This window comes from Lissotriton helveticus, chromosome 3_1 (assembly GCF_964261635.1).
Source record: "Lissotriton helveticus chromosome 3_1, aLisHel1.1, whole genome shotgun sequence".
NCBI lineage: Eukaryota > Metazoa > Chordata > Amphibia > Caudata > Salamandridae > Lissotriton > Lissotriton helveticus.
This window is the reverse complement of record NC_136061.1, coordinates 1,098,678,244-1,098,692,858: the sequence shown is the minus strand read 5'-3', so window position 1 is coordinate 1,098,692,858 and position 14,615 is coordinate 1,098,678,244. Positions and strand designations below refer to the sequence as shown.

The following is a 14,615-nucleotide window of genomic DNA, read 5'->3' as shown; positions in this document are numbered from 1 at the left end:
TGGCAGCGCACAACCAGTACAGGCGGGTAAGGTATACATACCAAAGGATCTGGTACAGAATTATCAGAGGGGTGATGATATTTATGCGTGGTTTAGAGCGTATGAACTAGCCCTAAGGATGAATGAAGTGCCTGAGAAGAATTGGGGAGCAGGATTGTGGAAGCATTTTGAGGCCTCTGGGAGGGATGTTTTGGCACCCTTAGAAGCAGAGGATGCTTTGTCCTACTCCGCCATGAAGGAGGCTTTGTGCCTCAGGTATGGGCTCACTGCTGAACAGTACCGCCAGAGGTTTAGGAACTTCAAGAAGCTTGATTCAAGTACTTGGGTGGAGTGTGTGAGTATGTACACGCGTGCACTGGAAGGTTGGATGAAGGGCAGCAAAGTTACTGATTATGTGGGGTTGTGTCACTTGATTAGTAGGGAGCACTTAAGTAGTTTGTGTGTCCCAGAGCTGCGCCAGCATCTTTTGGATAGTAAGTTAACTGATCCCAGTGAGCTTGCTAAAGAGGCGGACCGGTGGACTAGCACCAGGGTCCACAAGGGGGTGGTAAGTACCCCAGCCAAGGGTGGACAGGGTCCCCAGCAGAAGAGTGGGGGGGACACGGGTAATCAAAAGGAGTCTTCTAAAGGGCCCCAAACTGGTTCCCAGGAGAAGGTGTCTCAACCCCCCAAGGCTAAGAAGTCCTGGCCCCGTAAGGGCAAGCAGGACAACAGGCCCCCACCTACCTGCTTTACATGTGGGCAGGTGGGGCACATTGCTCCCAAATGTCCAAAGAAACCTCCAGCACCTTCTGGTGCTCCAGCACCGGCATTGGCCAGTGTAGCTTTGGGAGGGGATTTGATCTCTAGTGGGGAGGAAGGGTTAGCAGTGATGACCCTTGTCTCCTTAGGAGACCGAGAGATGGCCCAGGAAACCTTGCTGCCCCAAAACACTAAGAAATACGGGCAGAAGGTGACCATCAATGGACAGGTGGTGGAAGCTCTGAGAGACACAGGGGCCAGCGTGACATCTGTTAGGTGTCAGTGGGTGTCTGAAGAGCAAATTGTTCCCCAGGTACTCCGGCCTGTGGTGGCAGCTGACAGTTCAGTGCGCTACTGCAGGCTGGCGAAAGTTCCATTTGAATGGGGAGGAGTCTCCGGTATTTTGGAGATTGTAGTAAGTGATGCCTTGCCTGTAGATTGTCTATTAGGTAATGACCTGGAGAGCTCCCCATGGAAAGAGGTGGAGCACCGGACTCACTTGGAGATGTTGGGTTTGCCTGCGTGGATCTGTGTGTCCACCCGTGCAATGACAATACGAGAGGGCGGTCTAACAGAGCTGGAGCCTGGAACAATGGCCCAGGGACCTGCCAAGAGAGGAAGGGGTAGAGGGCGCGGGAAACCGGCCCCCACTGTTCCCACGGTCCAGGAGGAGGCAGACCCAGAGGGGGATGCCCTGGAACCGACGGGGGAGCAGGTGGCCGAACTAGGGGAATTGCCTGAGCTGTCCCAGTGGCAGCAAGAGGGTGGTCCCTCCAGGGAGGAATTCTGCCAGGCTCAGAAGGAGTGCCCTTCTCTCATTGGTGTGCGGCAGCAGGCTGCTGACCAGGCCGCAGGCCTGGGGTCCAAGGAGCATTTGATCTATTGGGAGGATGACTTACTTTATAGTGAGCCTAAGTTCGCTGAGCCCGGCGCAGCCCGTGTGCTGGTGGTACCGGAGCGCTTCAGGAGCTTCCTACTGGGTCTGGCTCATGACGTGCCTCTCGCAGGACATCTGGGGCAAGACAAGACCTATCACAGGCTTGTCACCCATTTCTACTGGCCCCAGATGAAGACGCACGTCTCTGCCTTTTGTAAGTCTTGTCAGACTTGTCAGGCCAGTGGCAAGAGTGGAGGGAAGCGTGTGGCACCCCTCCAACCCTTTCCCGTGGTGAGCACCCCTTTTGAGCGGGTGGGCATTGACATCGTGGGGCCCCTGGATCCCAAGACGGCCCTAGGCAACAGGTTTATCCTGGTCTTGGTGGACCATGCCACTCGGTACCCGGAAGCCCTTCCGCTCAGGACAGTCACCGCCCCAGTGGTGGGCCGTGCCCTGATGGGGATCTTTTCCCGGGTGGGATTTCCGAAGGAGGTCGTTTCGGACCGCGGGACAAACTTCATTTCTAAATATATGAAGTCCCTGTGGAGTGAGTGTGGGGTGACTTACAAATTCACCACTCCTTACCACCCTCAAGGAAATGGTTTGGTTGAGAGATTCAACCGCACATTGAAGGGCATGATTATGGGCCTGGAAGAGCCCATGAGGCGGAAATGGGATGTCTTGTTGCCATGCCTGTTGTTTGCCTACAGGGAGGTGCCTCAGAAATCATTAGGGTTCAGTCCCTTTGAGTTGCTGTATGGCCACCCTGTCAGAGGACCTCTGGCTCTGGTGAAGGAGGGGTGGGAGAAATCCCGTGGGAAAACCCCTCAGGATGTGTTCAGCTATGTGCTGGCCATTCGCAACCAGACTAAGCGCTTCAGGAAGCTCGCTCAAGAGAACCTGGAGGCTAGCCAGGAGGAAATGAAGAGGTGGTATGACCAGAATACTTCTCTGGTTGAGTTCCAACCTGGTCAGAAGGTGTGGGTGATGGCGCCAGTGGAGCCTTGTGCGCTCCGTGACAAGTGGTCTGGCCCATATGAGGTGGTGGAGCGCAAGAGCGAGGTTACCTATTTGGTTAACCTGAAGACTCCCAGGCAGCCCCTGAGAGTGCTACATGTGAACCGCCTCAAACCCCACTTTGAGAGGACTGAAGTGACTATGCTCATGGCTACAGATGTTGGAGGGGAGGAGGATAGTGATCCTCTCCCTGACCTCCTGGCAGTCAAGGAGCAAGATGGGTCGGTGGATGGGGTGGTCCTCTCCCCCACCCTGACCCCAGAACAGCAGGAGGACTGTCGCCAAGTCTTGGGTCAGTTCGCCCCACTGTTCTCCCTGATCCCAGGTGTCACCAAGTGGTGCGTCCACGACGTGGACACTGGAGACAGCATGCCTGTGAAACAGAAGTTTTACAGGGTGGCTGACAAGGTCAGAGCTAGCATCAAGGAAGAAGTTTCCAAGATGTTGGCGCTTGGGGTTATTGAGCCCTCCAGCAGCCCCTGGGCTAGCCCAGTGGTCTTAGTGCCTAAGAAAGCTGCTACCCCCGGTGGCACCCCAGAACTTCGGTTCTGCGTGGACTACCGTGGGCTCAATGCGGTCACGAAGACTGACGCGCACCCCATCCCCAGAGCTGATGAGCTGGTGGATCGGTTGGGAGCTGCCCAGTACCTGAGTACTTTTGATTTGACTTCAGGGTACTGGCAGATTGCCTTAACTGACGGGGCAAAGGAGAGGTCAGCATTTTCAACGCCAGAAGGACACTTCCAGTTTCGTGTCATGCCCTTTGGGTTGAAAAATGCCCCCGCCACATTTCAGAGATTGGTCAACCAGGTACTGGCAGGGCTGGAGCAATTCAGCGCAGCCTACCTGGATGACATTGCGGTGTTCAGCTCCACTTGGGAGGAACACCTGCAACACCTCACTGAAGTGTTGAAGGCTCTGCAGAAGGCAGGCCTCACTATCAAGGCCAGTAAATGCCAGATAGGGCAGGGATCTGTGGTGTACTTGGGACACCAGGTGGGGAGCGGCAAGGTGGCGCCCCTACAGGCGAAGATTGATACCATTCTGGCTTGGGAACCCCCCAAGACCCAGACGGAGGTGAGAGCCTTTCTAGGTCTCACCGGGTATTACAGACGGTTTGTCAAAGGCTATGGCACCATTGTGGCCCCTTTGACAGAGCTGACATCTAGGAATCAGCCCAGGAAAGTGAATTGGACTGAGGCCTGTCAAACTGCTTTTGACACCCTCAAAACTGCCATGTGCACAGCACCGGTGCTTAAGGCACCTGACTTTTCAAGTGAGTTCATTGTGCAAACTGACGCTTCAGAGCAAGGCGTGGGAGCAGTGCTCTCACAGATCAATGATGAGGGAGGAGACCAACCTGTGGCTTTCATTAGCCGGAGGCTAATCCCCAGGGAACAGAAATGGAGTGCCATTGAAAGAGAAGCTTTCGCTGTGGTCTGGGCTCTGAAGAAACTGAGGCCCTACCTGTTTGGGACTCACTTCCGCGTTCAGACCGACCACAGGCCCCTCAGATGGTTAATGCAGATGAGGGGTGAGAATCCAAAATTGTTGAGGTGGTCCATTTCCCTACAGGGGATGGACTTTACGGTGGAGCACCGCCCTGGTACAGAACACGCCAACGCTGACGGTCTGTCCAGATTCTTCCGCCTTAGTGATGAGGACTCCCAAGAGGTTGGGTAGTTCTCCCCACTTTCAGCTGGAGGGGACACGTGTTAGACCTGACACCTTTTGGCGTGGTTCTTCCCCCATCTTTTTGCCTCTGACTCATGTGTTTTGATGCTGTGCTGGATTTCGTTTTTGCTGGTTTAGATGCTTTGGACCCTCTGCCACTGCTGATCAGTGTCAGAGGGTAAGTGCTCCCTCTGTAAACTGTGATATTGAGTGAATATACCTGATTGGCATATTTGTAGCACCCCGAAGTCCCTAGTAAAGTGCACTGTGTGTGCCAGGGCCGGTGATGACAAATGCTACTAGTGGGCCTGCAGCGCGGATTGCGCCACCCACATGAGTAGCTTTAAAATGGTGACTCAGGCCTGCCAGCGCAGAGCCTGTGTGCAGTCAGTGACTGCCATGTCAGCCTGGCCAGTGTCCCCACTGGCTGGGCTTAACCCTCCCCTGTCTGTGCACATCAGCCACCCCTATGGAAGACTCCAGGTACCCCCCTGGGTAGGGTGCAGTGAATGGATAGGGTAGAGCGTGTACTAGTGCAGGTAACATGCTCTGGTAGAGAGCAGCAGCCACTTTGCGTGCTCACTGCTGTAGGGCTGTAGGGCTCCCTAGGGTAGCCTGGGGAGGCTGGTCCCATTGGATCCCAGCCTATCTCCCTATAGGAACAAGATGGAACATCCATGAGAGATATCCCTGGACTCAGAATTTAATGACACATCTTTTAGTGAAGGGTGTTTTTAAATCCTGTGTTGGAGAATAGCACTTTTAGAAAGTAGCTGTTCTCTTGTCTAAACCTTTTTCTATGTGCCTGGGTTTGTGGAATGTCTGCCTGGTCTGGATGTGACAGGAAGGGGCTGCAGAGCCCCAGAGGAGAGGGTCGGAGCCATCCTGGGGATGAAAGGGCACATCTGCTTGCTTGGGAGGAGGGAGGAAGGAATGCCAGATAGGTGCTGGGCTGTGCCTGCCTACCTCCCCCACATTCGCTCTCTCCTGGTGGTCAACTGACCCCCCTGGCCCTGAAGCTGACAGGAAGAAGAAAGCCAGAGACACCTCAGTGCTCCGCAACCCCCAGAACTGGTTTAGACTGGACCCAGGGCCTCCATGCACCAAGAACTTCAAAGACATTGGGGGTATAAGGAAAGGACCCCTGTCTGCAGAAAGTTAGATTCTGAAATTCTACAACCAAGACGGACCCTCTGCTGGAAGGAAGACGGCGAGAGAACTAAAGGAAGATTGCCTTGCTGTGTGCTCTAAGGGCTGACCTGTTCTGCTGTGGCCACTGAAAGCTGAAGAGGGGAAAGGGACTTTGCTGCGTGCTGTGACCCTGCCTGCTTGAACCTACCAAGACTTTGCTGTGTGCTGTGTCTTTACTGAATCTCCAAGGGCCTGAGAAGAGCTGGCCTCCTGCTGGGAACCCAGGGCTAAAGGTTCCTAAAGCTTTGCCAGAAAACAGCTGCAAGATCGTGCTGTTGTGGACCGGGGGCGTGGTGTACTCGACTGCGGAGCGTGAGGAAGGGATCGGTGTGCTCATCGGCACATTTCCTATGAGGGTTGGAGGCTTGTGGCGCCTCCCCTCGTGAAATCCGCTCCAACGTGGTGGAGAGGTCGAGAGGGGGGTCTCATCGGGACCAGCGCCCTTGAAAACCCTTTGCCGCCAAATCACCACCGCGGCCCGGAGCCAGGAACCCCCCCCGTAACTTGCCTAGAGGTCCAGGCGCTGCCGCGGCGAAGAACGAAGCCGCCGCGCTCCCATTGGTGGAGGGAGCCGAGCCCCCTCACTAACGCCGCGACGGGATTGGCCCGTGCGGCGCAGCGTCATCAGCAGTAGTGGGCCGTGATTGGCCGGAGTCGCGGAGCGTCATTGTTTACTGTCCCGGGAGCCGCACTGCCATTGGCTGACTCCCGGGTGCTGTGGAGGCTCGCCTGAGGAGCCGCGAGGGGATTGGCTGCCTTCGCGAGGAAGCCGAGGAATCAGCGAGATCACCGCCGGGCCCGGGAAGAAGTGACCTGACCTCGCCGAGGGATCTCCGTAAGTGCTCCAGCCCCTGGCCTGCCGTCTCTGCTCCCCGCTGCTCTGTGAAGGATCCAGAGCGGGCGGAGAGCGTCCTGAGACCGGCCGGGCGGGAGCAACACTGAGCCGGCACCCGCGAGGTGCCCCTGGGGGACCCGCGTCACTACAAGCACAAGGAAAGAAGTCCTCCCTCGCCCAGGATACCGGGTGAGCCGCGCAAGAAGCGCTTGTGGTCCCTGAAGCCAGGGGACCCTTGGGGGATAGTTGTTTTACATTGGCATTGTTTGCTTGCTCGTTTTGAGAGCGAATGGCATATAAATCAGTGGCCATATTTTTGAGTGCTGATTTAAGAGACTAGAGACATTTGTTTTGAGAACTTCCTGAGATTAAGAAAGACCAATTAAGAATTAAGTGCAACCTTGTTCTAGGTGAAGTGTTTAACGTGCAACCTTTAAACTAGAAATGCTATCTGTTCTAAAGAAGTGATTATCATGCAACTGCTTCATTTACATGCTGAAACTAGATAAAGTTATATTTTATATATACTTACCTGTGTGGTCTCAGTTTGTGGTGGATTGGGAATTGCTGTTGTGTTAAGTGCAAATGTTATCCACATTGTCTCCGAGTTTAGCCTAGACTGCTCGCGCCATGCTACCTAGAGGGTGAGCAGGGGTTATCTCAGAGGGTTATTCCGTTGCCCTGACCGGAGCTAGGGGTCCCTACTTGGGCCAAGGTACTTACCTTTGCCAACCAGAGACTCCCGGTTCTAACACCTACTTAACAAGATCTTTACCCCTCTAGGTGTCAGCCGTGGTGACTTCCTAAGAAGATCACGCACTTCTCTTTGTCTCTTCTCTGATAATGGGTCTCTCCTGATCAGTCTATCTGCCTACCCATCCGCTTCCTTAGGCTCCCAAAATCATCTGCTCTACTCTCCTCCCGGGTCGCTTTCCCTAATACCAAATCACATTTCCGATAGGAACGCCCCTCGGGACGCCCCTCACGTGGTACATCTTTGCGGGGTAAACTCCATGATGGTACTCTTCAAGACCCTCGTTAAAGTTGACCTTGGCTCCCAGGCTTCTTCTCCAGTGCGCCGATACCCCCTGAAATTCCTGAAGACTCCTACAGGCCTGCGCCAAGCGCCACTGAACAAAGCTCCATTCATTTCGACTGATTAGGACCCCTCGCACCTGCATACAGGCCGTCCTACAGTGGGCCTCAAATTCCAAACTCCACCATATCTATAGGTCATAAAGCATTATGGAAAGCTCTGTACTTGGCACCTCTCGACTTCTCCTCTAACGAGCACATTACAGATCAAAAAGAACATCCCTATCAGTTCGGGCCCTACTTGATTTACATGAAGCGGGTCCCTGCACTCTGAAAACATTTAACTTGATTTAAACAGCATTCTTAACTAACATACATTTCTTAAAGCACACATCTATAAAGCATATATTTCAAACTAAATTCGATAATACTTTTTGGAAGAACCATGTTAACCCCACCTCACATTATTTTAGCAGCACGTTTAGATTTTCTGTGAATTGCCATGAGGCCTACACAATATACTGGTTTCGTAAAGTTCCACTTAACTCTTACATGATTCCTTTAACATGAGAACGTGAGGTTTTCATATTCATTCCAACATTTCTACATTGTCTCACACTGTTACGATTATTGTTACCCTACTTAAACACTCTATACGTTTCACTACTAAATATAAGACACTCTGGTGCAAGGTATATGTTAACTAACTACGTGCTTGTAAATATGATGCACTTATACATTTTTTTTTCTCAGACTAGTGCTCTCTCAGGTACCGTGATCTGTGTAGTAATTTCAAGTGGTTTTCGTGGTGGGTTAGGTAGGTGGATATGTAAATTTAAGTATCATAGGTAGGTGTTGCTAGGGTTGAAGATGACATTGCTTTGAAGTAATGTATATTTGTTTGGCTCTTCTTCGAAAACTCAAGTCATCACATCAGGTAATACATATGGAGAATGTGCAGCAAAATCCCACATTTGGCACATTTTCTTTTTGTATGTTTTGGAAACACAACTCACTCCCTCTCAATTACTTCAATAAAAAAAGCCCTATTCATAAAATGTCCAAGACTGGCTTTGATTCTGAGTCCAGCCCGGAGTGCATGGTCTCAAAAACCTCTGACATATTTCCGTTTGTTATTGCCTATAGCGTGCCCATGGTATCACGTGACTGCCTTCTCTTGAAATGCAAAAATGTTTTTAATCCACCCTAGCGATTCTTAAAAGCATCTCGTTCCCACTGGAAGTCTAGCAGACGGACTTGCTTGGAGGGCAGGGATGTTATGTAAACATTTTCAAACTAGGTCATACGAGTCTGATTAACCCTTGCATTCTTCGCCCGTGAAACACATTGAATGCAAGGCTAATCTCAGAGCAAAAGGACGAGTCCCCTAATTTGTAGTCCCATCCTTTTAAGAGCATACAGTAGTCACTTTCTCTCTAAACGGCTTGGCAATGGTTATATTTCTTGTTAAAACTCATTTTTTTAAATGCAAGTGAAAAAGGGACATTATTTAAAAACACGTGAAAAAAATACATGATTTAGATTTGGTAAAATTATAACATTATGAAGGCATACATTCCTACCCCACTCCTCGGTTTCAACGGCAGTGCCATTTAACTGTGAGAGGTTAGAAAAATCCCTCTCAGTACCAGTCCAGAGAAGCTAAATGTTATAGGGGACATTATTTCCCCTTAAAAAATTTGTGGTAATACCACCCCATTGGAATGTGCGGAACACATCTGGCATCCTCATGCACCCTACAACTCCCGGACTCTAACTTTACAATGCTACTAACAACGTTGCACAGTTTGGTGTTGCGCTTTATCATGTTTGGGGAGAAAGGTTACGACGCTGGTAACTTTCACTGTTACAATGCAAGTACTACAGAGAAGTGGACAAAACGCGACAGCGCCTTTTTTTTTGTTATGTTGCACGCAGCTCAAAATTGACACATTCCCCTTACTTCAACTTAAAAAAAAATCTTTCCACAGAAATCGATCGACAGAGGCTGCTCTCTTCACTCACTGAAGAAGTTGCTGAGTTGCTCCAGGCTCAGAACCGCATCTTCTCCCGCAGACCCCCAGGACGACGTCAGCATCGTCAGCACCCACCATGCCAGGCTCGCATCACGCAGCATTGCGCCAGAGTCAGGCGACGAATCAGACGCCCGAAAATGTTAGTATTATTGAAGCGATGCCTTCGCCACTTTGGAACGATTTTCAGTGCGTGCTCTCGGTCCAAAGCAGCTCCTGTGAGCGCTGAGAGGGCGGTGCCAAGAGCAGGGAGGGGTGAGGGGGACAGGAGGGCCCGCCCAGGTTTGTGGATTGAGGGCAGTAGACATCTCGCAGCCTGCCCAAGGACACAGATAGAATTATAAATAATACTGCAGAGTACCTCTCACCTCCTGGAGTTTTCAGTCTGCACTTTTCCTTGCTGTCAAATCCAAACATCCCTCTAGCTGAGATATTTGGGGAAGGAATATCCCACAAAAGCATAGAATCCCTTCTCTATTACTAGATTTTTTTTCAGAAGTGGCTCTTTGCAACTCTTTTTTAAGCATTTGGGCAATTTCTAATTTTCTCTAAAATATTCAAGGACAGGAGGTATAATGGTAGAGAAGGCCCTCATTTACTAAAAAGTCACTCAACGCAGCAAGACAAGTTGCTGTGCTGCGTGACAGGGAGACAGCACGCGCCATATCTATTAAGATGTGACATTTCTGTCGATCCCTGCGCTGATGCACTAAGGCACTCATTTATGGGATTCAGGGTGGGCAGCACAGTAAGGCAGCTTGCTGTACTACCCTATGCCAAAGTGAAAGGGAAGTAATGCACCATATTTATGCAATACGGTGCATTCCCGTCCTTTACCTATGCACTGGCAACGTCTCGGCAGCTTAGCAGCAATGTAGGCATTCATGCACCATGGTGCAAGAGTGCCTCCATTGCATACAGGATTGTTTTTGTGGAGGAAAGGGCACCTTTCTGCACAAAAACAAACCTAAGAGGTATTTTCGTCTTTATAGGAGTCCTGCAGAATGCAGCACACATGGAAAGAGGAAAAAGTTCGAAGAAATAAAGATATTTCTTATCGTTAAGCCTTACCTCGGGAGGCGTAAGGATTTGGCGCTTCCCCAGGTTTACATGATCTTGTAAATCTGGGGCGGCGTCAAATTCCATAGGTGTTGCATTGGCAAACCCATTTCGTCGCCCATGGACTGGCTCAAGGGCGCAGAGTAAGCCGACGCAGTGATTTGCTCTGCGTTGCCTTACTCAAGATTTATGAGGCCACTCAAAGCCATGCAGGGTGGCTTTGTGTGGCTTCATAAATCTGATACGGATCCCTGAGTCACACATGTACCACATTATGTAGTGCAAAAGTGACCAAGGGCTCTAATGATTAAGCCCCTAAGTGCCTCTGCTGCACCTTTGCACCATGGTGCACGGATGCCTGTGTTACAGGCAGGATTGTTTTCTGTAGAAAGGGATACCACCCTGCACAAAAACAATCCTAAGAGGCTTTTTCCTCTTTCTACATGTTCTGCTGGATGCAGCACACATAGAAAGAGGACATAACAAGGAGGAATAAAATATTTCTCCTTGTTGCTTCTCAGTTGGGATGGTATAGCATTTTTTAAGCATTCCCAAGTTTATTAGTTTTAGTAATTCTTGGAATGCACAAAAAACCATGAGTCGATGCATGGGAACACCCTCGCTCCACCTATGGAACGCCTTCCCAATACAGAGTAATGCGAGGCAGACAATTTCGCTGCCTTGTGTTACTCTAGATTTACTTAATGACGCAGTGCCATGCAAGGTGGCTTTGCGAGGCTTAGAAAATTTGACGTAAGGGCTTGCGTCACCTTCTATGATGCAAGGGCAACACAAGCCCTTAGCACTCTGGGCGTGAGTCTTCAGGGGCTGCATTATGTAAAAGGTGCATTGTCTTTTGTTGGTTCCACAATGTATCTCTAACTAGATGTGCTGGTGTACACAGGGGCATTGCGCCCTTGTTGAGACAGAAAAGGTATTGTGGGTTGAGTGCACAGGGCCTTTTTGCTTCGGTTATCTGTACATATGTTATCAGGACCGAAAAGTCCTCTGCATTGTATTGGACATGCACTGCTGCCCTGAGTGCTCCAACTGTATTGATGTCTGGATCTCTAATGGTGATTTTTGTTGCCATAGGCAAACACGGATCATACGTGTGCGCCATGGCATTGGCCTGTATCTCGCATTGCGATCTTGTTGAACTGGGAGGGGCTCCAAAAGGTCTGCTCTCAGAGTGGTGAAAGGCTACTGCTTTTACAAGAAGTTAAGCAACACGAGCGTTGTGGTGGCAGCATACCATGTAGCGATCAGTAGGAGTGAACAGGTCCTTTTTACCTGTGTCACAGAAGTGAGGCCCACAGGCTAGCTGTTAGAAATGGGGGTCTAGAGTTTGCTGGTTTGTACCCTGTCAAAGTAGGGTCCCTTTCTTCTAGTCAGGATAAGGGGATTGCACTTCTAAAATAACCCCTGCTTACCCCCTTGGTAGCTTGGCACAAGCAGGCAGGCTTATCTCAGAGGCAAAGTGTAAAGCATTTGCACATAACATACAGTAATACCGTAAAAACAGTACAAAAGGACACCACACCAGTTTTAGAAAAATAGCCAATATGTTTGTGTGTTAAACAAGACCAAAACGATAAAAATCCAACATATGGTAATCAAAATAAGAATATTGCAAAAATAGACCTAAAATACTGTTCCTTGAAGCCGATAGCTCTGTCCTGGGCTATCAAGGTGTTGTGAACCAACAAATCCAACAGTTCAGTCTGACCGCGAGGTCGTAGGCCAGCTATGGTGTCGGAAGACCCCCAAACAGCACCTAGAAAATGCAGGGCGTCTGGGACCTTGCAATGAGATCCGAAGGTGCGGCACCGACGGCATCGGCAGTCGTCAGCTAGCATCGGATTCAGAGGTCGCTGCAGAGTCGTCGGGCCCTTGAAGTCACATGTGTTGCAGATCGAGCTCTGTGAGGTTGAAGTCAGGAGTGCCCGCATCAGTGGCGTTGGGCTGTGGCGAAGTGGAACGGTGCAGCATGCTGTGCCCTCAGGTAACGGTGCAGACAGTGGCTCTGTGATGGGGTCCAGTGGTGTTAGTGAGACCAGGGCTGCGGTGCGAAGTGGGGCAGTGCTCGCTGCAGTACTCACAGGTCACGGTGTGGTAAATAAAATATTACCCTGGCAGAATTTCTAGGCATTAACAAAGTATCATGCATCAAATGAGAGACAGGATCCGTGGTGTCCAAGTTAAAATGGGCTTTATTCCAATAACTCGAGTCAAAGGGAGAATCAGTTCCATCACCACAGAGGTTCAGGAAGGGTCTTCTAACAATTATTTACTGAACATGGGTTATATACATTTTATCTTGTACATAGGACGTAGGAAGGAACGCTCGAGGCAGAGCAGAGAAAGAAAGAGATAAGAACATGTGGGTGTACACTTTGATGAGTCATAGGTAGGTGATAGGTAGGTGTCATAGGTGGGTGGGTACTTAGAGGAGGAGTTTGGATAGCTAGCTGGAACTATGCCCTAATTGTGCAACTTTGAGCATGACGTGCATTTGACGTGTAACTGGGAGGAAGCTGACTTTCAACCTAGTAGAGAGATCTCTTGTGTCAAGGCGACCAGCACATCTAGTACAACTGATATCTAGAGTCAGGGGATGTATTATCTGAAGCAATAGTTGTTCATCACTAAAAGACAGAGAGGGCATATTTATTCGTTCATTGCATGAGGGCTGTGAGCTCTTCTATGGATGCAAGCACTGTGATTTACTTAAATGGAGACAGAATGGCTAGGCCCTATCTCCCTCGGACGGGTTCTGTGCACCTTCTTCACCAGGCTGAAACGTGATTCTGTAAAGCAAACAGATAACTGTTATTCATAATACTGTCTTGGCAGGCCTCTTGCTGGGCTTCTATCGGCTGAGCTAGAAGTATGCGAGGTCAGAGGGACGTAACTGCAGCTTCAGTGTGTCAGGAGTCATGAAATGCAAATACATGGGCCTTATGCTACCTTAACGTTTGGGAGACTTTGATGACTGGCATTTCTAATGCAGGACATGATTGCAGGGGCCTAGTGATTCAGGCCACTACGAGGAAGTGCATGGATGGCATGCACATACATGTAACATAGGGTATACGCAGGGGGCATCTTGGTCAGGCAAAATTTCATTTTCCTCAACGGGCAGGCAGTGTTGTTGTCATTGCTGAAGCACTGTTGACTGTAGACCCAAGGCTATGGTCTAAGACGGGGCAATGTGGTTTGTGGGGCATACAGGTCACGGTGCAATCAGCGGCATCGATTGATGGTCTGGAGATGATGGCGCCAGAGCCGGTGGGCCATGGTCACATGTGGGGTGGGGCGGTCCATCGAGTAACTTGCGAGCGGTGCCCCCAGGCCATGGTGCAGGAAGCGGCGTCGGTGTCGGTGTGTATTGTTGTCATCAGTGAGACGAGGGTGGCAATGTGAATTAAGGAGGTGTGAAATGCGGTGCCCTCAGATTATGGTGAAAGCAGCAGCTCGGTATTGTGCCGTTAGTACTGATGGAAGATTGTTCTTCTGTGTCCAGTGTAGTCAGAGAGGACTGGGTTCAGGCCAGGATTTCTAAAATGAGGGACAAGCACACACACACGCATGAGCACTAAGCACACACACAGGACAGGGAAGGAGACTGAGACACGTTTAGCTGGCGTGGAATCTCTCCTCACTAACCAAATCTTGGAACCCAGAGCAGCGGGCCTGGATGAAACGGTGCACATTTCGGAATCTTATATGTAGAGTTTTATGAACCCCACTCCGATTTGTACAAGCTAAGAGCACAACAGTCAAGCACAACAAGGGATTACTTGTGATGAAAGTAGTTAAGTCAACTCTCATTTGCATAACTACTCCATCTGAGTAGAAGTAGCTACTCAAGAAAGCTTACATCTTCAAGCATCCCAGCAAGGACCAGTCACACTGGGAGAGGAGCAAGTGTTGCGGCGCAAGAAAGGAGGGTTCTGTGTCCCCCCCGACATGGCAAGAAGGACGGTGAACCTTTCCAGCGACTAGCTCGAGACAGTAGTATGCACTGTTGAATTTTCACATGAAAATAAAAACAATATATTCATGATAAATTAAATAACTGTCTGTGTCACTGTCAAGCCTTGGGCTTCGAGGAGGATGCCAAAGAGCCCTCAGAAAGTCTCTCCTCATG

At 50.2% G+C, this 14,615-nt stretch overlaps 1 protein-coding gene across 1 annotated transcript in view; it reads right to left on the bottom strand.

Moving 5' to 3' along the window:
• Nucleotides 1–9,602, bottom strand: part of PLA2R1 (phospholipase A2 receptor 1) — a 974,624-nt gene extending 965,022 nt beyond the window's left edge. The window contains exon 1 of the mRNA XM_078681678.1: nucleotides 9,396–9,602. Within this exon, the coding sequence (XP_078537804.1) occupies nucleotides 9,396–9,507 (112 nt within the window). The 5' untranslated portion in view covers nucleotides 9,508–9,602. The remainder of the gene's footprint in view (nucleotides 1–9,395) is intronic.
• Between the last annotated feature and the right edge of the window lie 5,013 nt (nucleotides 9,603–14,615).